This window comes from Ictidomys tridecemlineatus, chromosome 12, assembly GCF_052094955.1.
Source record: "Ictidomys tridecemlineatus isolate mIctTri1 chromosome 12, mIctTri1.hap1, whole genome shotgun sequence".
Taxonomy (NCBI): domain Eukaryota; kingdom Metazoa; phylum Chordata; class Mammalia; order Rodentia; family Sciuridae; genus Ictidomys; species Ictidomys tridecemlineatus.
This window is the reverse complement of record NC_135488.1, coordinates 48,770,456-48,795,625: the sequence shown is the minus strand read 5'-3', so window position 1 is coordinate 48,795,625 and position 25,170 is coordinate 48,770,456. Positions and strand designations below refer to the sequence as shown.

Sequence of the window (25,170 nt, the reverse complement as noted above, 5' to 3'; positions counted from 1 at the left end):
CTGTTTATTATGGAAGGTTTTACCAGGTGAATCTCTGAATCAGTTTGCATACAGAGGTGAATAAGACATAGAACCAAATAACAGAAAAATATAATCCAGTGAAGATACAGATGATTTTTTAACGTAACAAACATGTTAATTTGAAACTTACGTATGTTTAAAGCTAAGTGTTTTTAACTGTATGAAATCAACATAAACAATTGTTTAAAAGTTGGGACAATGGAAGATTCTTTTTTTTTTCCCAGAGAGGGATATTTTACCATTGATGTCATTTAGAATTGGCAGTGCATGGTGATTGTGTTAGTCAGCTTTCCATTCCTGAAACAATTACCTGATACAATCACTTACTTTGAGTCAAACTTTTGAAGTTTTAGTCCGTGATTGGTTAAACATATTACTTTTAGGCTTCTGGTATGGAGGCAGCATGGTGCGAATGCAGGGCAGAGATAAGCTGCTCATCTCACAGCTAAGAAGTAAGACAGGAAGAAGAGCCTGGGTCCCACTATCCTCCTTGAGGCCATATTTCCAATGACCTGGAGAGTCCCACTAAGCTTTTCCTCTGGGGGTTCATCACCACACAGTAGGGACACACTGGAATCCAAGTCTTTAACACACGGGACTTTGTGGGAAAGCTCAGGTCCACACTTGAGCAGTGATGAAAAGAAATCCGTGTTTTATTTGGCTTAGCGCACCCTCTGATTTGGGTCTAAAAGAAAAGGGTCAACGTCTGGAATGAGTAACTTGAAATGTGCCTTCCTTCCTGTATTCTGTGCTTTCATTCGCTCATGCAACAAGTTTGCATTGGCCTGTGCTGTATGCATTAGGCACTGGGAGTAAAATGGTGACTAAGATATGGAACCAAACCCCAAGGGATTTACAATGTAGTGGGACGTACAGATAAGCAATAGGGGAAAATATGGGAACTGAGTGCAAGGGACACCTAACTTGGTCAGGAAGTGTTCCCCAGAGTGCATGGCAGGGAAGCGGAGGCTCAGTTGTCTCCATGTTGAGCACCGCACCCGGCTGACACTGCTGACCTCAGTCACTTCCCTACTTTCTGCCTTTACCAGGGTCTCACTTGGGCTCCCGAACACCACCCTCCTGCTCTTTCCTATATGGCCTGGCACCTTGTCCCTCTTCATCATGTTTTAGGCTTCTGACATTCACTCTCTGGCCTTTCCTTTCATTCTCTGGGTGCTCAGAATGTATTTTCTCAGGTCTGGCAGCACCAGGGTTGTATCCCTTCCCATTATTTCTCTTCCCATTGTGACCAGGAAGAGCCTCCGGATTGAGCCCAGTGTTCCCCAAGTGGTCAGAGCAGACATCAGAATTTCATGTTGTTAGTATATATTTTATCTAATATCTGTGTATTTGTTCTCAAGATATTGTTATATTGCACCCTAGAGAATGGATACACTTCCCAAAAGAATGGGGATTATAAAAATCCTTGTAGTATTTAAGTGTTATATTTTTACCTAGTTTATTAAGATGTCTTATTCTTAGTTTGGAAAAAATAGAGGAGAAAATAGGCATTAGACATGATCCTTTTGCAAAGCTGTGACATATGGTTCATAATTACAGAGATGGTTTGTACCACAATCACAAACATTTCCAATGTGCTTTCAGAGATGCATCTGGCTGTGGCTGAGGATTGAAGACAGCGTTTGTGTTCTTGTCTTCCAACTTTTTATTTACTACCTCCTCAGAGTTCCATGCAGAAGTTTATAGTGACTCCTTTCATCTTCTCCCTATATATTTCATCAAACTTTTCATTCTGGGCCACAGTGAAGTGGTTTTTCCAATCCCCCACAGTTCCTAGAAGATGGAAACCAGATAGGAGCTGTCATTCTCTTATGGACAGACTGAGTAGATCCACGTTACTCAGTGGAGCACCCACATTAGGCTTGGCTGTCAGTAGCCCGACTCACCCAGTTACCCCTCAATGAACTCCGTTCCCGCTGCAGCTACCTGCTATGGGAAGCAGCCCTCTGAGGCCCAGTGCAGGAGGATGGGCTTCTAAATCTAATCATGACTGGTGCCAGGAGCTGGTGACCCAGAAAGACCCAGCCCACCTACGGTAGAGTCACACAGCGGCACTACACAGACATCGAAACAAATGCACTATGGAAATACACCACATGGAGAAATCTCTAGATGTTATGTTGACCAAAGGCCCCAGACATAAAAAAGTGTACTGTGTGATTCCATATGTATGACATCAAGAATAAGTAAAACCAATCTACAGGATAGAGATTAGAATAGCACTTGTCTCTGCAGGTGATAAAAACAGGATAGGAGAGGGTCCCTTCTGGAGTTATGAAAATGATATCTTGATTGGGGTGCTGGTTGTATGGCTACATATATTTATCAAAGTACGTTAAACTTTGCTTAACATCTTTATGCTTAAGATCTGAGCATTTTTGTATTTAGATTATATATCAACATAAAAGAATTTGAAAATAGTTAGAAGGAGATACTATTTTTCACTAAGCAGTGATTAAAATAATTTCATATTAGAAAATGTTCTTTGTTCCACCAATGTCTCTTCTGAAAAATTATGTGACAGAAAAGTATCAGGAAATAACGACTATGCCCAAAATTTTTCATTGTAACATTATTCATAAAGATGAAAACTGAAGGCAATGATAACTTCCCTATCACTAGAAAAACAGATGGGTGAATTAGGAAAGTTTATTATGCCACTTTGATATAACAGAGGACTTCTAAAAGCAGTGAGGGGCTTGGATCTATATGCGTTGCCCTGAAGAGATGTTTCACATTCTGGTGGGCAAATTTGTATAGGATAAGTACATATGGTATACATATCTCTGTGTTTGTATGAGACAAAAGGAGGAGTGTGTATAGAAAGGTAGGCATGTAAGGGCCTAAAGAAGGGCTATTTGCAAAATCACCATCAGCTATTTGAAAAGAAATGGAATCATTTGATTTGTTTCAGAAGCATTGAGTACTCTTTTAGATGGAAAGGGCAATGAAATAATTTCAGCAGAAACTATAATGTACGTTAAAGTTACAATGGGCAGAGAGAGAGGAAATGGGCCATGACGGAAGATATGCCTAATGCTGACAGTAGCTGAGCCTTTTATGTGGTGGATTCATAGAGCAAAGAGTTGTGACCTCCTGCTGCTTGGGTCCCAGATCATTAGGAAGGTCCAGGAGTCTCTGTGAATTCTGGATCAATAGTTGCTCCTGCCTTTATTCATTTACGAGGTTGCATTTCCTTTGCTATTCGCAGAGCTTTGTCTACTACACCAGGTTCAAGTGCCTAGCCTTATTAGAACCAGGTATCATGAATAGCCAGTACATGGCTTTGGAATTAGTGAAACCCAGTATCACCTTGGCAATGTTACCAGGCAGGCTCAGCATTTGTGACAAGGCCCCACAAACCTTTTCTCATGAAGGGGGAAATGGACTGGTCCAGGATGGATTTGGGAACTGTAGAACGATTTGTCATGGGATTCTCCTTCATTTTCTCAAATGATGTCTCTTGGACAATTTTATCCAGCACCGTTTCATCCAAGCTCTTTCCCATGAACTGTGCCACTTTCTGAATCTCATGTTTTGGGTCCTGTGGTGAGGGTGACATTGAATGGGGTGGATGAGTTTCAGGAAGCCGTGATTCTTTCTCAGAAGTACGCCCTGAACAGCTTCGAGTTTCTCTGGCCCTGGGTCGAAATGGCTCTGTACTCACCTTCTTTATGTCCTCGTAGAAGAGGAAGAGAACCTGGTGTGTGTCTTTCTTCTGCCACCATCCTTTCACATGGTCAAACCAGGAGCCCCAACCCACTGTAACAGACACAAAGAGCAGTCTACAGAGACATGGCACAGAACCTTCTGAGGGTCAGGGTTTTTGTTGATTTGAAGTGTAAAGGGGACAGACTCTGCATCAGATACCTCCTAAGAGTCCCGATCTGTTTGATTTTGATGGTCATGTGGACTGGGTCGGGCTTGGGGTTATTTGTCCAAACATGCTGCCCAAAGTGTCTTCCTGTTGAGGATGCACAAACATGGTACCCTCACTGAGATGGCAATCCCTCTGGAACGAGGGTGCCTCAACAGAACCTGTGGCCCAGAACACCGACTTTCTAATCAGGTGGGAGCTATTTACTGAGGGCTGTGGGTCTATAGTGGAGAAGCAGCCAAGCTGCTCTGCCTGGTCCCCATCCGGGGCAGGACTCACCTAAAGAGGCAAAGTTCTAGAGAATCAAATGTCACGTCTGATTCTCTTGAACCCGTCTCACTGGAATGGGAGACAGGTACACGCAGCATTTTCTTTTACCTTTTCCATCAATGAAGGTTTCAAAATACTCTTCCCAGGTTCCAGGGTCGGGTAGCACTTGATTCATCCTCTGGAAATGGTAGTAGGAAACCATACAGTCTTTGGCATTTCGAGCTACGTAAAGGAACTTTAGGGTAAGGAGACAGATGGTGAAAAATGGTATAGAAATGGATTTTCACAAAGTCCACCTGGGTTGAGTCTTCCTGAGGCTGTCTACACACACCTGTTTAGCACTTCGGAGCTGGCAGTGTGGCTTTGTAACCTCTCACCACTCTCCGTGTATCTTTGCCAATTATACTGTTTCCAACCTGGTCCTATTAAGTCTTTAATGAGCTAACCTGATCCCCACTGGTGGCAGGGGGCTAAACCCTCCTTTAGAAAGGATGACCTGTCGTGTGACTAAAAAATGCCACATGCATGTGGATGAGCCTCTGACAAACTCATCTTGGTTTCCTGGTGAAACAGGATAGCTTCGTGGTTAGGGTCTGGACTGTGGAACAAGACAAGAGTCACTGTCTTCCTTCCGGCCTCTCCAACTTTATTATTTCTATCTCTTCAGCTCTGCCCCTACAAAGCGTCCCTTTATGTGTCACTTTGACCTCAAATTCAAACCTTCCTCTTCACAACTTTCATCTCATTATTATAAAATGAGAGAGGTAGGTAAATTCACATTGATTGTATCAGCCCCAAGTGCCTCCCAACTATCCACCCAGGACCCATGAACAGTTATTTCAGAGCTGTGCTGATTTCCACCGTGAAGCAGTGGTTCATAATCAGAGGTGATATTTCCACCAGAGACATTTATCAATCACCAGAGACATTCATCAATCACCAGAGACATTTTCAGTTGTGACACTGGGACAGTGATGCTGGCATCTAGTGAGTAAAGGTCAGGAGTGCTGAACATCACCCTACCACACACAGGAGGCAAAACTAAGATTTCATGTCACTCCAGTCAGAACGGCAGCCATTATGAAGACAAACAACAGTAAGTGTTGGTGAGGATGTGGGGAAAAGGCACACTCACACATTGCTGGTGGGACTGCAAACTGGTGCAGCCAATAGGGAAAGCAGTGTGGAGATTCCTTGGAAATCTGGGAATGGAACCACCATTTGACCCAGCTATTCCCCTTCTCGGACTATATGTACCCAAAGGACCTAAAAACAGCATATTACAGGGACACAGCCACATCCATGTTTATAGCAGCACAATTCACAATAGCTAAATTGTGGAACCAACCTAGATGCCCTTCAGTAGATGAATAGATTAAAAAAATGTGGCACTTATACACCATGGAATTTTCTCAGCAATAAAAGAGAATAAAATCATGGCATTTGCAGGTCAGTGGATAGAGTTGGAGGAGATAATGTTAAATCCCAAAAAAACAAATGCTGAATGTTTTCTCTGATATGGAGGCTGACTCACAGTGGGGTAGGGAGGGGGAGCATGGGAGGAATAGAGGAACTCAAGATAGGGCATGGGGGTGGGAGGGGGCATGAATTTAGAAATGATGGTGAAATGTGATGGTCATCTTTATCCAAAGTGCAGGTATGAAGACAAAAATTGGTTTGAACATACTTTGTATACAACCAAAGATATCTAAAATTGTGCTCTATATGTGTAATATGAATTGTAGTGCATTCTGCTGTCATATATAAATTTTTAAAATTAATAAAAAATACATAGGAGAGTCCTTCTGCTCCACCCACATGAAAGAATTACCTGGCTCAAAATATCAGTAGTGCTGTATTTATTCATATTAAACTATCTTTTATGTTCTCTGTTCTGATACTTGGACGTTTTGGAACCTTTCTGTTTTTCTAGGAGTAGCTCATTCCTAGGTCTAGTAAATACACAGCCAACCAACCCAGAGCCCACAGTTCCACCTCCTCCTTCATGAAGCTCCCATACTCTGAACCACTGTCCACCTGCCCACTCAACTCAGGGCAGGTACCAGACCATCAGACACAGCCCCATGCTCCAGAGTCTGCTGAATTGTTCAAACCACCCAGCTCCAAGCCTGCCCACCTTGCGTCTCCTGTCCCCACCCTGCAGAAACCACAATCATGGCTCTCGTACATATTTTTACCTCATCTCTCTGCATCCTGACTGACCTGGTGCTTCCCTATATGGCTCTATGTGGCTTGCCATACCTTCTGTTTCTAGGGAACGATGACGGTCATTTCTGTGTCTGCATTACTTACCACATCACTTTGAACACATCCCATTTGTCTTTTAAGCAAAAACAAAACAAAATTATAAAACAAGGGCTGAGATTGAGAAGCCCTGCTTTCCAAGTTGGTTACTCTGCCACTGTTGTCTAAGTCCTATATCCGTCTCCTCCACCAATGAACACGTTTCTTAAAATATTAAAAAGAAACACCTGAATTCTTCAGCTTTTGAACCTCAGTTGTCTTTCACTCCACTGTCCCTTGCCAGCGTGTGAATCTCTTCTCATTTCCGACCTCCAGTCACAAGACTTCATCCCCTCTCCAAGTTCATGAATCTGGTATTCATCGGTATTTATACTGCATATTAGCCTATTTTGGGGTTTTAAATTTCAATAACTGACATGTATTTCTTTAATAGTTCTGTTTCTAATTATATCTTATTCCTGTATTTTAATTTTGATTCAATCTTTCATTTCTTTATACAACCTATTCTTCCTTCCTTCCTCCTTCCCTTTTTTCTTCTTTCTTTGTCTCTCTCTCTTTTTTTCTTTCCAGTGCTGTAGATGAAACCAGAACTTTGTATGCTAGGAAAACACCCTAGGACTTCCCAGACCTCTTCTTTTATTTCTATGGGTGATAAATTGTTAAGTAAAGTTCTTGAGGTCTAACTCTGCTGCTTATTATCTGTCTGTCTGTCTGTCTGTCTATCACCTCTATCTCAATCTCAGTATCTTGGCAAATTCTGTGTTTTGTAATGTGGGATGGTGAGCTCAGGTGGGTATCTTGTGGGGCCTGGGCAGAAACTGTTTTCTTCCAGACCGTGTGCCTGCCAGGCATCCTGGGAACACTGACAGTTGCTATATGCCGTTTGACTTACTGTATTTTCTTGAACAGCATAAGGAAGGTCAATTTGAACCCCAAGTTCTGAGAGAGGAGGACAGTGGGCACACATTCTTAGGGGGGCTAAGAGCAGGCTCAAGACAGGCTGCCTGGGTTCTCCTTCACCGTCTCCCCCCACCACTGAGGATTCGACCTGTCAGTATCCCAGTTATTCTCCTTATTCCTCTGGTTCCTGATATCCTTGGCTTTGGCCTTGTGCCTTTGCAGCCATCAAAATTTAAGTTGCTGGATTATCCAGGTCACCAAATTTCCCCAGACAGGTCCAGGCCTAATTTACTTCTCTGAGTTTTATTTCCCTCTTCATTTTTAGAACTTAGGGACTTTCCTTACTTTTAAACCCATCTCAGTTGTACATTTAAAAAGGGAATTCTGCTATGTCCTGCAGCATTCCTGGGTGGTATACAAATGTTTTTGCATACAAAACATCATCCTGGAAACAGAAGTTCTCACTCCTCACCCAGGTTTTCCAAAAGGAAGCCATGTCATTTGACGTGAGTCTGCCCCTGCACTCCTGTCATCCTGAGATTGCCCTCTTGGTCATTCCCATCTGTTTCCACTGCTGAGAAAGCAGTGCCCCGTATTCAGTCTGTGCTCTTGCCTCCCCTTGGTACACAGTTCTCATCTTTTGCAGATCAGCAGACATGATCTACTGCCCTATGCGGTGACAGAAATTCAACAGGCACTGACGTCCATGATAAATAAAGTCCCAGAATGAGTAAAACAGGGAGCGCAGGGCTGTGGCCAAGGGCCTCCCCAAGAGCACTCATGGCTCCCTCTGTTCGTCAACTTTCCCTCTTGAACAATCGGCAAGGCTTTTTATTATTCCCCCTTCCCTCTCCCCATGGCCCAGCCTGTGGCCCCTGTTCTCCCTCTTCCCTTCACAGCAAGCCTTGCTCTTCAGAGCAGTGGATCCTCATGCCTCCCCATGTCTATTCTCTCTAGAAATTCAGTACAGCTTCTGCCTCCAGGTCTTGTGGAAACTGTCCGCGGGAGTGCCCTCGTGGAAACTGACCGCGGGAGTGCCCTCGTGGAAACTGTCCACGGGAGGGGAGTGGCCTTGTGGAAACTGACCGCGGGAGGGGAGTGCCCTTGTGGAAACTGTCCACGGGAGTGCCCTTGTGGAAACTGTCCGCGGGAGTGCCCTTGTGGAAACTGTCCACGGGAGTGCCCTTGTGGAAACTGTCCACGGGAGGGGAGTGCCCTTGTGGAAACTGACCGCGGGAGGGGAGTGCCCTTGTGGAAACTGTCCACGGGAGTGCCCTTGTGGAAACTGTCCGCGGGAGTGCCCTCGTGGAAACTGACCGCGGGAGTGCCCTTGTGGAAACTGTCCGCGGGAGTGCCCTTGTGGAAACTGTCCGCGGGAGGGGAGTGCCCTTGTGGAAACTGTCCACGGGAGTGCCCTCGTGGAAACTGTCCACGGGAGTGCCCTCGTGGAAACTGTCCACGGGAGTGCCCTCGTGGAAACTGTCCGCGGGAGGGGAGTGCCCTCGTGGAAACTGTCCGCGGGAGGGGAGTGCCCTTGTGGAAACTGACCGCGGGAGTGCCCTTGTGGAAACTGTCCGCGGGAGGGGAGTGCCCTTGTGGAAACTGTCCGCGGGAGTGCCCTTGTGGAAACTGTCCACGGGAGTGCCCTTGTGGAAACTGTCCGCGGGAGTGCCCTTGTGGAAACTGTCCGCGGGAGTGCCCTCGTGGAAACTGTCCGCGGGAGTGCCCTTGTGGAAACTGTCCACGGGAGGGGAGTGCCCTTGTGGAAACTGTCCGCGGGAGTGCCCTTGTGGAAACTGTCCACGGGAGGGGAGTGCCCTCGTGGAAACTGTCCGCGGGAGTGCCCTCGTGGAAACTGTCCGCGGGAGGGGAGTGCCCTTGTGGAAACTGTCCGCGGGAGTGCCCTTGTGGAAACTGTCCGCGGGAGGGGAGTGCCCTTGTGGAAACTGTCCGCGGGAGTGCCCTTGTGGAAACTGTCCACGGGAGTGCCCTCGTGGAAACTGTCCGCGGGAGTGCCCTTGTGGAAACTGTCCGCGGGAGTGCCCTCGTGGAAACTGTCCGCGGGAGTGCCCTTGTGGAAACTGTCCACGGGAGGGGAGTGCCCTCGTGGAAACTGTCCGCGGGAGTGCCCTTGTGGAAACTGTCCGCGGGAGTGCCCTTGTGGAAACTGTCCGCGGGAGTGCCCTCGTGGAAACTGTCCGCGGGAGTGCCCTTGTGGAAACTGTCCACGGGAGGGGAGTGCCCTCGTGGAAACTGTCCGCGGGAGTGCCCTTGTGGAAACTGTCCACGGGAGTGCCCTTGTGGAAACTGTCCACGGGAGTGCCCTCGTGGAAACTGTCCGCGGGAGTGCCCTTGTGGAAACTGTCCACGGGAGGGGAGTGCCCTCGTGGAAACTGTCCGCGGGAGTGCCCTTGTGGAAACTGTCCGCGGGAGTGCCCTTGTGGAAACTGTCCGCGGGAGTGCCCTTGTGGAAACTGTCCACGGGAGTGCCCTCGTGGAAACTGTCCGCGGGAGTGCCCTTGTGGAAACTGTCCACGGGAGGGGAGTGCCCTTGTGGAAACTGACCACGGGAGTGCCCTTGTGGAAACTGTCCACGGGAGTGCCCTCGTGGAAACTGTCCGCGGGAGGGGAGTGCCCTTGTGGAAACTGTCCACGGGAGTGCCCTTGTGGAAACTGTCCACGGGAGTGCCCTTGTGGAAACTATCCACTGAACATAGAACCTTGCATTTTCCCTTACTGTTGAGAAGCTGCCAACCCTTCAGGGCCTCACTCTGGGTGGGCTTCCTCTCCTCCTGCCACCAGGTGGCTGAACTGATCCTACCTTGCAGTTGTTTTCCCAGAACGATGGCGGCAACAACTGAGTAGGAAGGTGAGTCCTTAGTATCCGTGGAGCAGGCATCGCATTGGCTTTTTCCACACCTTTAAAATAATTCAAGAGGATACATCTGTATGGCGTAAGCACAGTGTGGGGACCTGTGTCTCAGGCTCTGTCCAGAATGTTTCATCATGCACTTATCTCTCGGGATTTCACAGTCATTTACTGATATTACTTTCATTTTGAAGAATGACAACATGATGGCTATCAGGGAGCTTCAAGTTAAGCTACTTCATTACTTCAAAGATAAGGAGACGGACCATTGTATCGTGTTGAGACGGAGCCCACCAGGACCAGAGAGCAGGGCTGTCACCTTCCAGCCAGCTAGAGCCAACCCCATGTGACTGGCCTATGCCAATCACTCTTTCCAACTCCAAAACCTCAGACATTTCCTGGCATGTAAGTCACGAATTCTACTCTTTCGTTTATACCATTATTGGGTACTTGCTGTATGCAATATTGTGTTGAACTGAGGTTATGGGGAAAAGTCAACAAATAAAGCAAACGTCTTCTCTCTAAGGAGTTTCAACTCTAGTGTAGCAATCGGAGGCTCGGGTAAATTGCCATGGAGAGCCAAAGGAGTCAGTGCTGAAAATCAAAATTGCTCCAAAGATCTGGAGTGAATCGATGTGCTTAGGTGACACAGTTGAACTTGGACCACTTGTATGTGATGGGTGAAGATCCCTCTGCATGAAGGGTCAAGAATGCTGATTGCTGAGGGAGGGTATTTATAAAATAAATAAGAAATGACATAAAATAACACGTCACTTTAAATGTGCAGCAGGGAGCTACACTGAGAAGTGGCTTCCACACAAACTCCCACTTTGCTGGCTGGTGTGAGGGCTGGCAGGGGGTCAGGTCTCTGTTCTAAGCCTGTAATCAAAGTGCCCTCAGCTGACTGAGGGGCTAGGCCCTCTTCTCTCAGTGCCTGTTTTTCAAGGCTGGGCCTCATCGGGAAGGACACTGTGGAGAAGAGGCCTCTCTGTGCCTCTTGTCCTTGGTCCTGGGCACACCTGTAAACTAGGGAGTGTTGTTCTGGATGCCAGCTTCCCTCCACCCTGTCCACCAGGCTCCTGGGCAGTCTTTAAGTGTTATGGGAATGGCTGTTCTACTGGCCCTGAGGAGGAGGGAGTCTCTCTGCTAGATCCCAGGAAAGAGCATGAGAACTGAGCCCTTCAACAGGGAGGGCCCGGTCTGGAGCTGACATCGTGTGTGGACACCTTGAAGCATGCAGACCTAGTGCTTTCCAATCACGGCGGCTTTGGGGCCACTCCGATTGAGGAAGAGTTCTTCTTGGAAGCTTGGCATGATCTCTCATCTCCACGGCTCTTCACATTTTCTCCCCAAACTTTCACTTCAGCATTAGCATTTGCACTAACATTCTGATCATCTCAACTTTACTTATGGGAATCTCCAATGAGGTTTTAGGAAATTGGCATCACAGTTTCACATAACAACCATCTTAACCTTTTTGTGTGTGTGCCTTGGACTGAACCCAGGACTCGGGCATGCTAAGCACATGTTCTACCACTAAGCTATACTCCAAGCCCCATCTACACCATTTCTAAGTATACATTTCAGCGACTTTAAGCATGTTTGCATTGTTGTATGACTATGTATTTCCTGAACTTTTTTATTTTCCCAAACTGAATCTCTGTGCCCTTTCACACTAACTCCACAATTCTTCTCCAAGTCTCTGGCAACCACAATTCTGCTTTCGGTCTCTTTGTATTTGACTACTTTAAGTATTCATATAAGTGGGATCACAGTACTTGCCCTTTTTCATTTGGCTTATTTCACTTAACACGTCTTCGGTGTTCTTCATGTTAAAGCATACGTCAGAATTGTGTTCCGTCGTATGTATATACTACATTTTCTTTGTGCTTGCTTCTCTTGGTTATTGTGACTAGTGCTGCTATAAACTCTGTTTATAATTCTTTTCAATTCTTTTGGATATCTGCCTAAAAGTGACATTGCTGGATCATGCGGTGCCAACATATTTCTCTTTAAATAAGAGAGCATTCTAGTACTAAAAATAAAGTTGGAAAGCCACTTTTAGAGGCCATTAAATTCATACTTCTCAGTAAGGATTCTCAAACTTGCCCTGCCTTTCCTCAGCTCCTGTCTGGTCTCCTGCTCAAACTCTGCCCGTCTGTCCACATGGGTCCCCCTGCTCCCGGCCCCTGTGTGGAGGACATGAGTCTTCCCTCCTGCTTTCATCCCTGTTGAGGCCATGGAACCCATTTTCATGTCACTGGCAGGGAGCAGGGGACCCATGGAGTCAGTCATTTTGGCCCTCATCATCTGCACTGAGGTCCTAGCCCTGGGATTTGAGCCGTACATACATCCTGCGTCTTGATGAGAGAAGTAGTTGAGCTTGCGTTGTGGAACTAGCCCCAGGGGGTGCAACGTTAAGCAGCTAATAGTTAAATAGTTCTTGCCTTCCAGGAGCTTGGGGTCTGGCAGAAGAGAGAGGCAAGAGTCACAAGGACAGTGACAGCTGATCATTCTGGTCCCCCCAGGAGTGCAGCTTGGCCATGCTCCCCTCATTCTGCCCAGAGCACTCCGTGCTCACCTCTGACTCGCCCACGGATTGTGAGGTACGTATTGTCTGCATTTTTCTCTTCCATGGAACCATGACTTACTGAGGGCCAGTGGATGCAAGGTGTCTGATGAGCAGTCGGGGGCCTGCAGTGAGTGTGGAACTGAGTGGGCTACTCCTAGGTTTCACCTATATGTAGTCCACACACCCACATGCGTGCACATTTCCCCAGTCTTTCCAAATGTATTCCTGTTGGACTCTATGCTTTTGGTGTGGAATGTCTTTGCACCTGGGATTTGGTCAGAGGGTGCAAGGGCCCTAGGAAGGAGACGGACTAGCTTGCTCATGGCCCAGTGGTGCCCATCCACTCCAGAGGTTTTGACCCTGGACTCACGTGCATGAGTCGGTGTCATCCGCTGCCCTCCTCCTCTGGGGGCACACCTCACCTCTGTGGGCAGAGACTGTCTATCCTGGAATAGCCACGGCGTGGGTGAGTCTCCACTGAGTGCCCTCTGTCAGTGGCTGGGAAGAAAGAACACCTGAGACTGTTTGTTCCTCCTTGGACTCAGGGCACCTTGATTCATAAAGAACCGTCTTGGCTTCCATATCACATGCCAAACTGGGGACTGGTTACCCGGCTTCTTCAAAATCCTACAGCTGCTGGGAGACCTGAGGGAGGCTCTGTCTTGTTTTTTTCTGACTTAGTGGTGGGACATTGTGCTCCCCACTGGCAAGAAACCTCATTAGAAATCTTGCTCAGGATTTTCTGTCTCTTTAATCTCCCAATTGTCAGAGATTAAACAATGTTGACGGGGGCAGGATGTAGAAACCAGATAAAAATTTGGGCTTGGTTGGTCCAAGGACCAAATGGCACCCTGGGGCAAGTGATTTATCCTGGAGAGGGACCTGTCAACAATACTTTACCATGAGAGACCCAGACAGGCACTGTTTCAAGCTTTTTACATATATCAACTCACTTAGTCCTCACAACTAATTGAGGTAGGTGCTAAATTCTGTGGCTATTTTGTAGCTGAGTAAATTGTAGAGAGAGGTTAAATAACTTGCTAAAAGTCATGGGATAAGTGACATAGCCAGGATTTGAACCCCAGTTGTCTAGATTTACCCTGCTGTGGAGTCATAATCAGAGACAAAGAAAAATGGAAGATCTTGATGGCACATGGAATGAATCCCAGTTAGGCAAACAGAGGTTAGCCTGTGTATGGAGTTGGCACTCCACAGATAATAAGAGATGGAGAACATCAGGCATTGAATTGCAAAGCCATGTCACCTACATAGGAACTTAGATCCAGAAGGACCTCAAGGGTATCTTGGCTTGGAGATACACCTGGACAAGGTTACAAGTTCTTGTGCATATCAATCACACCAGGAACTTCATTTCTTAAGGCAGTGGAAAGGTTTATCAGACCACCACCAACAGTTTTCTAACAACTCTGGATCTCCATGCTAGAGTTGCCTGCTTCGTTTTCATAGCTCTATTTATTTGTGTTTCCCAAGTTTCTATTACATGGATCTCTGTAATGCTCAGCTTTGGGAAGTGTCTCTCTCTCTCTCTCTCTCTCTCTCTCTCTCTCTCTCTCTCTCTCTCTCTCTCTGTGTGTGTATCTGTGAACTCCCTGGAGCTCACCAGAGGGACTCACCGGAGGGCTGGGGAGGCCGAGCCCACTCGATGAAAGGGTGGCGGTGTTGGATGATGGCTCGCTGGCACTTCTCCACATCTGCATCCTGTTCAATCATGTCCACAATTTCCTGAATCCACGTTGTCCCTGAGGGTCAGAAGAGAAAGGCAAGAAGCTGAAAACTTCTAGATAATCTTCTTGAAGCTGCTGAGGGGAAGGATGAAGGGACATGGAGTCCGCTGTTGGCCTCAACCTCCTCTGGGTCCAGGATCCTGTTTGCCACGAGAGAGGGACGTCCATGCGGGACAGACCTTGGGTCTCTACTTGGAGTGGAGCAGCAAAGGAAAAGCTCACAACCACCCAAGAGCAGGGCATGGCCGAGCGCAGCAGGTGGGGCCTCCAGCACTGCTATGCTGCAGCCCCTTCCGGGAATCCAGGGGTGCCAGGCATCCAAGCCTAAGCCCCCTCCTGGTACAGCAAGGAGCCGTCTTCCGTCCTGGGGCATACTGAGTCAGCAGGGTGAGGCCTCTGCTGTTGCCCTGCCCCACCATCACCTGCTTTAGGGTAAGTGCAGATGAGAAGATCGTCCGGCTTCGCCTCAAAGTTCTGGATCTGGCTCCAGTTGTCTACAGTGGTACTCTGCAGGGGGATCCCTGCCACCTCTTTCAGTTGTGACTGTTTCTTCAAATTCGAGGTCAGGGCCATAGTATCTTGCGGTGGAGAGTCCTTATGGGAAAAGAAAAGAGCTTTTTTTAAGAAAAAACTGGTGTTGGGGCTGGGGATGTGGCTCAAGTGGTAGCTTGCTCGCCTGGCATGCGTGCAGCCCGGGTTCGATCCTCAGCACCACATACAAACAACGATGTTGTGTCCGCCGAAAACTAAAAACTAAAAACCATTTTTAATTGTATAATTCAGTAGCATTAATTACTTTCACATTGTTGTGCACTCATCACTACTACCCACCTCTTGAACATTTTCTTTTTCTTAAATGGAAACACTGTACTCATTAATCACTAACTCCTCATTCTCCATTCTTCAGCCACTGAAAACCACCATTCTTCATTCTGTTTCCACAAACACTAGTTGTTTTACTTAAGTAAAATCATACAGTATTTGCCTTTTTGTGAGTGGCCTGTTTAACTTAGCTTAACAGTTTTATGATTAACCCATGTTGTGTAATGTTGCAGGACTTCCTTCCTTTTTGAAGCTGAATGATATTCTTTGCTCATGTGCTGTATTTGATTATCATTAATTCATCTATGGAAGCTTGGGTTGTTTCTACCTTTTGATTATTGTGATTGATGCTGCTATGAAGATGGGTATATAAATATCTCTTTGAGTTCCCATTGTACATGCTTTGGGGTAAATACATAGAAATGTAATTCCCCAAATTATTTTGGGAAAAACCTATTGTACCATGTTCCACAGTGGCCATATCATTTCATGTTCTCACATGCAGTACACAGGCTCCAATTTCTCTATATTACCACCAACACAAGATGTTTCCTGGGTTTTTAAAAATAGCTATCCTGATGAGGATGAGGTTTTATTTCATTGTGGTTTTGATTTGCATATCCCTAATGACTAATGACGTTGAACGTATTCTCATGAGCTAAGTGTTCATTTCTTTGTAGAAATGTCTTGTCAAAGTCTTTGCCCATCTTTGCATTTGTTTTTGTTGTTTTGAAAGAAGTTGTATTGAAAAGAAGGCTTTTAAAAGCACAAAAGGAGGAAGACAGAAGTAGTGGGCCACTGTTACTCTTGGGATTTCAGGAGATATTTATTAATACTACTATTAATGAGATGATAATAGTCAAAACCCAGCACGTATCAAACACTTGGTCATGTGTTAGGCTAAATGCCTGTATGAATTAGTTCTCAGTTCTTGCATAATGTGAGTGACAGAACTTTGGAGATTAAAGGGTCCTTACAGAAAATGTAATAGTAAGCGATTGTTGGAAATTCAATAACAGAAGCTGGTTCCATGATTCCATAGAGTGGGTGGGGGAACTGGCAGCCCAGCTTGGCCAAACCTAGCTTTCAAATGGCCTTGCCCTCCCAGAGAGAGAAACCCGAAAGCACAGTTTACATCACGAAATGAAAGACGATTGGACAGTGTATGCCTCTCAGTAGAAGACACATGACCTATGAAGTGGTCCTACCACATACATGGAACCCAAGTCAGTAAGCAAATATCGGTTTAAAGGAAACTCATATTAAAATATATCACAACAATGAAATGAAAATGTAAGTCAATATATAAGACCAATAATCAATAAATGGAAATGCTTCAAATTTAAAAAACTTCTGCACAGCAGAGGAAACAATTAAGAACACAAAGAGAGGAGAAAATCTTTGCTAGCTACTCTTCCAACAGGAGTTTATTATGCAGAATATAGATAGAACTCAAAAAACACCAAAACCCAAATCAAACAACCCAATCAACAGACAAATAATTAATTAAAAGATATTTTTCAAAAGAAGAAATGCAAATGGACAAAAACTATATGAAAATAATGTTCAATATCCTTAGCATTTAAGGAAATGCAAATCAAAACTACAGTCCAATTAGAATGATAATCATAAAAAATATAAATAATAATACATGCTGTTGAGGTTGTGAGGAAAAAAGTATAGTTATATATTGTAGACAGGACTGTGAATGAGTACAACCACTTTGGAAATCAGTATGGAGAATCCTCAAAAGGCTGGGAATGGACTCACTCTATGACCAAGCTACTCTACTTAAAATAAGTAAGATCAGCATGTTATAGCAATACCTCCATACAAATGTGTATAGCAGCACACTTTACAAGCCAAGTTATGGAACCAGTCAGGTACCTGTCAATAGATGAATGGATAAAGAAAAAGTGATCTATCTATCTATCCATCCATCCGTCTATTCACACACACACACACACACACACACACACACACACACACATAGATACAATTGAGTCTTACTTAACCATAAATGAAGATGAAATTCTATCATTTGCTGGTAAATGGATAGAACTGGAGAACATCTAGCTGAGGGAAAAAAGCCAGACTCAGAAAGTTAAGGATAAAAAATTCTCTCTTACATGCAAAATATAGAGAGAAATAAGCAATTAAAGAAGGGAGAATCTCATGAAAATAGAAGGGAGTACAGTGGAATAGAGGAAGGAAAGTTAGGAAAGGGGAGGAAGGTTGGGAAAGGGGAGTAACAACAGAAGAAAATTGATCCAACCATGTCACGTGCACATATGAATCTATCAAAATGAATCTCACTTTTATGTATAATTCTAATGCACCAATTAAAATAAATTAATTAAAAATGTAAACCACATTAAAGTCTACAGGACAATAATAAACTTACTTCAAATAAATGACAAGACAGTTGAAAAAAAGAAAGAGGAGTCAGTATATTTTTTAAAAACACCTAAAAAGACATTAAAGAAAAGACATGCACAGGAATGTTCACTTAGGTGATTAGACTTTGAAGAAACTAAAGAAGGGAGCAGAGGATGTAGTTCGGTGGTATAGCACTTGTCTAGTTTGCAGGAGACCCCAGGTTTAACCTCCAACACTGCACAAGAGGAAAACAATAATAAAAAAGGAAACAAAATAGAACTTTAAAAAAGGAAGTGATCATCTTAAGTGTCAAGACAGTGGCTACTTCTAAAAAGTTAGAGGACAGAGAAAATGGGGGCTTCTTTTTAAGTTGGCAGGTTTTTAGAATATACTGTCCTGGGTGCCAGACACAGGGATGTTTGCTTTATCGTCATGTATTAAACTGTGCATTACTGTATTAGAATAGAAATCCAGATAGTATCATGGGAAAGGACTGGCACATTCAGACAGAGAAGCAGGTGAGGGCTGCATTAGTCAGCTTCTGTTTTTATTATTAACTAAGTTAGGTTACTTATAAAGAGGTTTGTTTAGCTTAGAGCTCTGGAGGCTGAAGTCCAAACAACACTGGACAGGCTCTTGCAAAGGTCCACTCGGGTGTAACATATCAGAGGGGAAGTAGGTGTGTATTTCCTTGTGTGGTCTCCCTACCTCTCTGAAATTTGATTGTGGGGACTCCATCCTACAACCCTGAACTAATCTGATTACTTCGCAAAGGCCCTGCCTCTAAACACTATAGTAAGATAAAGTTTCCACCTTTTCAATATTATACATCATAGTGTGGAGACCAAACTCCTGCATGAGCTGGGGGTGGAGGTGAGGATCAGGGGACACACCACATTCAAACTTTACCAAAGGCTCAGAGGAACAAGGGAGCAAGGTTTCTTCATGTTAAATAGTTTCTAGAGCTCAGAGCTTTAGGGTGGAGAGTGTATGAGCATGGATGATGTTACCAGGGCCTTTCAGGGTATGTTTTTATTCTAAGGGCAATAGGAGGTCACCAAATAGGGGGAAGCTGGAGACTGCCCAAGGTGACATGTTGCACTTTAGAAAGGTCACACTGGGTGGGGGACTGGGAGGAGTGGACTGGAGCCCAGTGGGAGAGTTCTGCAGCAATTCAGATGGAGTTGGTGATTGTGTCTTTGCTTAGTGGTATGGCAGAGGGGACAAGAAGAAGTCAGCAGACTTAAGAGACCTTTGGGAGGTAGAATCAATGTCCCTTAATGATTAATGGGAGGGGAAGGGGCGGTGGGGGAAAGCCAAGCTTGTGAACAGATTTCTGATGGGGGTAGCTGGGGAGGCAGAGAATTTGTTGCGAGTGGGAGCCCTGGGGGGGAGCAGTTTTTGCGTGGCTAGGTTCAGTTTGAGGGGGAATCTGAGCTGCCTGTGGGTCCTCTGTATCTGGAACCCCTAGGCAGGTGAGAAGGTGGGTCCAGAGCTCTGGCCTGGTCAACACATTGTCCAACCCTGCTGGGAAAACCGTGAGTGAGGCAGGTGCTGAGGCTGAGGTGTGCGAGGAGAGCGTGGGAGTCGAGAGGCACTTAGTTCTTAACTGCATTCGACTTACGAGTTATGACTTTATATGATGAAACGGCCGTATGCACTCAGTAGGAATCTTACTTTGAATTTCGAATGTGAATCATTTCCCAGGATTACAGTGTGTGGTAAAACCCCCTCCTGATGCTGGACAATGGCAAAGAGCCACAAGTCCCAGCCGCCCCATGATGACAAGAGGAATCAGCTACACTCCACAGTGTGCTGTGTGGCTGAGCTAGGATGGGTGGGAGGTAGGTGCTATCAGTGCATCTTCATCTATCACATTTTCAATTCATGACAGACTTATCAAGATACAACCCCATCGTAAGTCGGCATCTGTGTACGGAAGGTACCTGGAGCTCAACAGGCCACAGTACGCAGGGTGCTGAGAAATATGGCTGTCTGGGACTAGGGAAGTAAAGGTGGGGCTGTCTAATGTGCTCTCATCCCCAAGGCCGTACTGTGTGGAGGCAGTCACAGGGCGGGTGGGACCTGGCTGAAGCTCAGGAAAGGGGGCTCAGCAGGAGGGTGGAGAGAGCTGGGTAGTGCTGGGGAGCAGAGGGCCGTGCCATGGAAGGGACTCCAGGCCCTTTCCACCTTCCCTCAGATCCTTGCTAGCTGCAGAAGCTCTGTCGGAGGAGACAAGATTTCAGGGAGAAAGTTCAGGGAGTAATCACCTGAATTCTAGATGGAACAGTTTGACTGGTACCTATCACACACACCTTCATGCCATTGCTTTCAGTTTCCTTAGGACCTGGCTGAGTTGACCTATTTGGTAACACCTACATGGCACAAGATGAAAAAGTACAATGAGGTAAGAACAGCCTTTCTTTTGAGCCATATTCTTACCTTCAAGCTCCAGGAGAGACAGCAGCCTTAAGACCTGAGCAAGGGTCAGTAGGCCCAGGAGTCACATTCCAAGGAAAAGGGTGGTGTTCCCTGGCTATGGCAATCACAGAGGCCCAAATTTCCTCTGTGCTGCCGCTGAATGGCCTCCAGCAGGTAGAGGCACTGGGGAGGCTCTCCTGTTGGTGTGGTGCACTGCAGTCATTGCTGAAAGAGTCTGGCTGCACAGGAGAGAACCCCGCTGCCACCTGCCAGACAAAGAATCGCCTTTCACTGTTCAGCGTTCACTTAGCTGTGGCCTTGACTGCTCTGCAATCAGCTGTCTTGAGCTGAAAACTCGAGGCTGTCTGGAGGAATGTACGGCAGCACACACACCCCTCCTTGTTTCCTATGACCTCCCAGTGACTGCACCTGTGGGCGCCACAGTTCTGCAGCAGAAGCCAGCACTGCATGGCTCTGCTCCTCCCCCCAGGGCTCTCAGACTGGCAGAGGATCCACAATGGGCAGGGCATGGGGTGTACCCAGGCTACACTTCAGAGAAAACAGTCGCGTGGCCTCCAGGTCCTCTCCTTTCTAGGCAGGGTCTGTGTCTGCCTGAGCACCCAGCCCTTGTTAATCATTTAAAGTAGCAGCCCAAAGTTGATGTATCTGACTCTCTCCTCCCGCTTCATTACTGATGCTGCCATGATGTGCCACATCAACAGATCACCAGCCACCCGGTTTTATCATCATTTCCCAACCTGAATCCCCTTCTTTTCCCTTTAGCTAAACATAAAGGGGCCTTAAAACCTGTGTGAAGAGCGGGCTTGCAGGATGCTAGTCCATTATCTTCAGTTTTGCTAGCTTACCAAGTAAATCTTTTTCCTTGCCCCAATAATTTGTCCTCAAGTCATTGGGCTCTTTTATAAGAGGTGAGTAAATAGACTTGGGTTCATTAATGGGGGAACTGCAAGAGCTACAAATAAGTTCCTGCTCCTTTGGTGATTTCTTTAGCCCAAGGTTCCCTTTCTGAATCTATAAAATGTAGGAGACGGGGCTAGGATTGTGGCTCGGCAGTGGAGCGCTCGCCTAGCTCCGGCGGGACCCGGGTACGATCCTCAGCACCACATAAAAAATAAAGGCATTCTGTTGTGTCCATCTAAAAACAAATGTAGGAAATGGTGATTGTCTCCAATTGTTGTTTTAAGCTTAAAAACAATAATGAAAACATCTTTCCTAGCCCATGCTGCTTACAAATATTGGTTTTCCTTTTCTTTCTCCTTGAACAGTATTCATCAACACCTATATGCAGAAAAGACACAGCAAAAGTCTAGAGTTTAGATATGCACTTATTTAGCCTTGCCTTATCTTTTAAAAGGCATGCAGTTATGAAGACAGACTATATTTTAGTGACGTAGGCTACCTGGAAAATCAGACTGGCCATGCATTAAATACTCACTGACTGCTACTCTTCCGTCAAGTCCCAACCTTGTTCTGACCTAGTGATTTCTTTCTGGAATTTAAGTGTAACTGAGAGAAGGATTTAGGATTAAAAGAAAGATACACCAAGTCTCAAAGGTGCACAGATTCTCACATCTGTGAGCCACTGAAATGCTGAATGCACTCAGGAATAGTTGTGATTCTTTACAACATGCCCTTGGCCCTCATCCTTGTAAAATGAGGGAAACTGTCAAGCACAGGAAAAACTTATGCAGAATTATGTCCTTGTTCCCTGGCTCCACCTCTAGTCCAGCCCCTAGCATAGGCCTCCTATAAATATTTATACCCCACTCCAATAGATTGCTTATTTCCCTCTGGAGATAGCCTGCAGTCTCTCTTGGATGTGTATTCTTTGCTTTACCCCAAAGACACCTCTCTTGAGATTGCCCCCGTTCTCCCTTGAATGTGTATCTAAACCTCTGTCTATAAATTTATTTGGCATGTGCTGAAATTCTTTTCCGTTATGTATGCCACTGGTGCTAAGTCAGGTTCCCCCTCCCCTCTAGAAATCCTTGGACTCTTCCAGAGAACCCATTCTTCTCTGTAACTGTGCACCTAGCTGCCTGTCCTGCCAAAGTCTGACATCTTTGACCTTGTACTGACATCAGACATCTCTTTTCCTCTCCTTTTCCAAAGGGGATTTTCTTTGTTTAATTGCAATCTATTTTTTCTTCTACTCTCTTCCCAATTCCCTTATTCCAGTGCTGTCAACACTCAACCTCATTTGATTGACTCCAAAGTTCTTAGGGCTAACTCACGATCCTTCTCTGCAGTTCAAATACCTCATGTCCAGTTGTGTGGGTGTCTGCAATACCAGAGCCACCTGCATGTATGCCACCCCTCTCTTACCTCATCCCCTTGCCCCATTTCCTTCCAGGTCATGAGGCTGCCATCTTTCACACCTGAAGCATTACCTTGGATTCCTTGACCTATCTAACAATATCTTTTATCATCACATGTTTATTGAGGACAACTGCAAATAAGAAATAAACCATATAAAGAACTCAAAATGCTTAACACCAATAAAACCCCACAAATAACCCAATCACTAAATAGACTAAGGAACTGAACACATACTACACAGAAGAAGAAATATAATCGATCAACAAATATATGAAAAAATATTCAACATCTCTAGCAATTACAGAAATGCAAACCAAAACTACATTGAGATTTCATCTCTCTCCAGTGAGAATGGCAATATCAAGAATATAAGCATCAATAAAGTTGATGAGGACGTGGGAGAAAAGGTAAACTCATACATTGCTGGTGGGGCTGCAAATTGGTGCAATTTGGGAAAGCAGTATGGAGATTCCTCCGAAAACTTGGAATGGAACCATCATTTGACCCAGCTATCCCACTCCTTGGTTTATACCCAAAAGACCTAAGATCAGGGTACTACAGTGACACAGCCACATCCATGTTTAAAGCAGCTCAATTTCCAACAGCTAAACTATTGAACCAACCTAGATGGCCTTCAACAGATGAATGAATAAAGAAACTGTGGTGTATATACAGAATAGAATATTCCTCCATCTTAAAGAACAACAAAATTATGGCATTTGCAGATAAATGGATGGAGCTGGAGAATATTATTCTAAGCAAAATAAGCCAATCCCAAAGAACTAAAAGCCAAATATTTTCTCTGATATGTGGATGTTAATTCACAATAAGGGAGGAGGCTCTAGGGAAAAATAGAGCTACTTTTGATTAGAAAGATAGAAGTGAAAGGAGGGATGGGGTATGGGTGTAGAAACGAAAGTAGAATGAATTGGACATTATTACCCTATGTGCATATATGATTGCATGACCAGTGCAAATGTATGTCATGTGCAACCAGAAAATGAGAAGTTAAACTCCTTTTATGTATCATGTGTCAAAATGTATTCTACTGTAATGTATTACTAATTAAAACAAAATTTAAAAATAAAATAAACCCATAGTTTTTAAAATCCCAGAATTTATAGTTTTAAGTACAGCTCTGGTTGCTCCCTCTGCATTCACATCAGTGATCTGGGATGTTGCAAAACCTTCTATCAGCTCTCCTTTTCCCCAGTCTCTTTCCTCTGGTCTTTACTGTGTTCATCATATAAATTAGCTCAGTCCATAGCAGTTACCTCTCATCCTGTATGGTCAAAAGTCATAATTAATTCAAGGTCTTCTTTAATATGACACCATCCATGGCTGAACTTAGTGTTCCCTGGAGTCATCTTATAATTTCCTACCTCTTTGCTTCAGTCCTGTTATTCTCCCTCTCCAAAATATTCTTAATCAAATTTTATAGAGTCAAATGTATCAGCTTTAAAATCAAATTTTACTTGAAGCCGTTCTCAGATTCTATCTGAAAGTAAACTGTGCTATGAACTAGCTCTTATTTTTTTAAGAAGTCACAGTTTTATTGAGGTCTAATTCACTTCACCTATTTAAAATAGTTTTAGTTGTAAAACTAAAACTAGTGTAACCATCACTACAATCAACTTTAGAGCATTTTTGTAATCCCACAAAGAAACTCTGGTGCTGGTGGTGCGGCTCAGTGGTATAGCACTTGCCTAGCATGCTTGAAGGCCTGGGTTCCATCCCAAGTACCAACACACAAAGTAAGGAGGAGGAGGAGGAAGATAGGAGGAGAATAAGAAAGGGAAGGAGGAGGAGGAGGAACAGGAGCAAGTGGCAGAAACCCTGCACCATTTAATGGTTACCCTTCATTGCCCCTATTCATCAGCGTTAGGTAGCCACTAATTTATTTTGTATGTCAATTGACTCGTTTACTGTGAATATTTTATGCATACAAATATAAGTGAAATCATACAGTATGTAGCCTACAAATGCTATTACTTGAATGTGTCTCCCAAAGTTTATGTGTTTGAAATGTAATCCCCAGTGCAACAGTTTCGAGAGGCGCGATCTTTAAGAAGTGATTAAGTCTCAGTAAGTTGTTATCACAACACTATTGTGTATTGTGAAAGTAAAGTTCATCCCCTCTTGCTCTCTCACATCATGTGATGCCTTCTGCCATGTTATCCCACAACAGGAAAGTCCTCTCCAGTTGTGAGCCCTCGAACTTGAATTTCCATACCTCCAGAGCCATAAAAATATTTCTCTATTCTTTATAAATTGCTAGTCTCAGATATTCTGTAATACTAGCACAAAATAGAATAAGATAGCATGCGTAATTTGCCTTTCTTTAATAGCAATTTGCTCTTTTATTTTAAAGAGAAAAATCAACTAACTGCCCAATGCCCTCAGTTTTCTTAGCTATGCTATTAAAACTTAGGTGGGACTAGATTTAGGTCTCTCTCTCTCTCTCTCTCTCTCTCTCTCTCTCTCTCTCTCTCTCTCTCTCTCTCTCTCTCTCTCTCTCCCTGGCTATCATGAAATGAGCAGTTTCTTCCACCATACACTCCTGATAAAATGTATGGTTCACTCCAACCCAATAGAATGGATCGAAAGCTCTGAAACTGAGGCAATATAGACTTTTCTCTTTTAAAGTTAATTTATCTCAATTATTTTG

The 25,170-nt window shown here is 44.9% G+C and overlaps 1 protein-coding gene and 1 long non-coding RNA gene across 3 annotated transcripts; one reads left to right on the top strand and one right to left on the bottom strand.

The window, feature by feature from the left end:
* Positions 1–1,463: 1,463 nt before the first annotated feature.
* LOC101961900 (sulfotransferase 1C2) lies at positions 1,464–20,603 on the bottom strand. Of its 2 annotated transcripts, none has more exons than XM_078028910.1 (8): positions 20,184–20,603; positions 14,963–15,134; positions 14,430–14,555; positions 10,176–10,273; positions 4,298–4,367; positions 3,710–3,804; positions 3,406–3,586; positions 1,464–1,815 (listed from the first exon to the last, which is right to left on the bottom strand). In XM_078028910.1, exons 2-8 carry the CDS (start codon positions 15,111–15,113, stop codon positions 1,703–1,705), a joined length of 834 nt encoding a protein of 277 aa, XP_077885036.1. In that variant the 5' UTR covers positions 15,114–15,134; positions 20,184–20,603; the 3' UTR covers positions 1,464–1,702. The 2 variants fall into 2 exon arrangements, with proteins under 2 accessions (XP_077885036.1, XP_077885035.1); XM_078028909.1 differs by having other exon boundaries at positions 4,298–4,424; positions 20,184–20,601.
* On the top strand, positions 18,406–23,493 carry LOC144369321 (uncharacterized). Its single transcript, XR_013428840.1, has 4 exons — positions 18,406–19,002; positions 19,636–19,756; positions 20,077–20,148; positions 22,537–23,493. It is a non-coding gene; the product is annotated as an uncharacterized LOC144369321 (long non-coding RNA).
* The last annotated feature ends 1,677 nt before the right edge of the window (positions 23,494–25,170 follow it).

What these genes read in the sequence shown, in the direction of transcription:
- LOC101961900 (XM_078028909.1), bottom strand. Translation starts at nt 15,113, where the DNA reads ATGGCCCTGACCTCGAATTTGAAGAAACAGTCACAACTGAAAGAGGTG. An exon ending in AACCTTCATTGATGGAAAAG is followed by an intron (nt 3,805 to 4,297) that starts GTAAAAGAAAAT and finishes TGTCTGTTACAG; the next exon opens with TGGGTTGGGGCTCCTGGTTT. An exon ending in TTCCCCCTTCATGAGAAAAG is followed by an intron (nt 1,816 to 3,405) that starts GTTTGTGGGGCC and finishes TCCATCTTCTAG; the next exon opens with GAACTGTGGGGGATTGGAAA.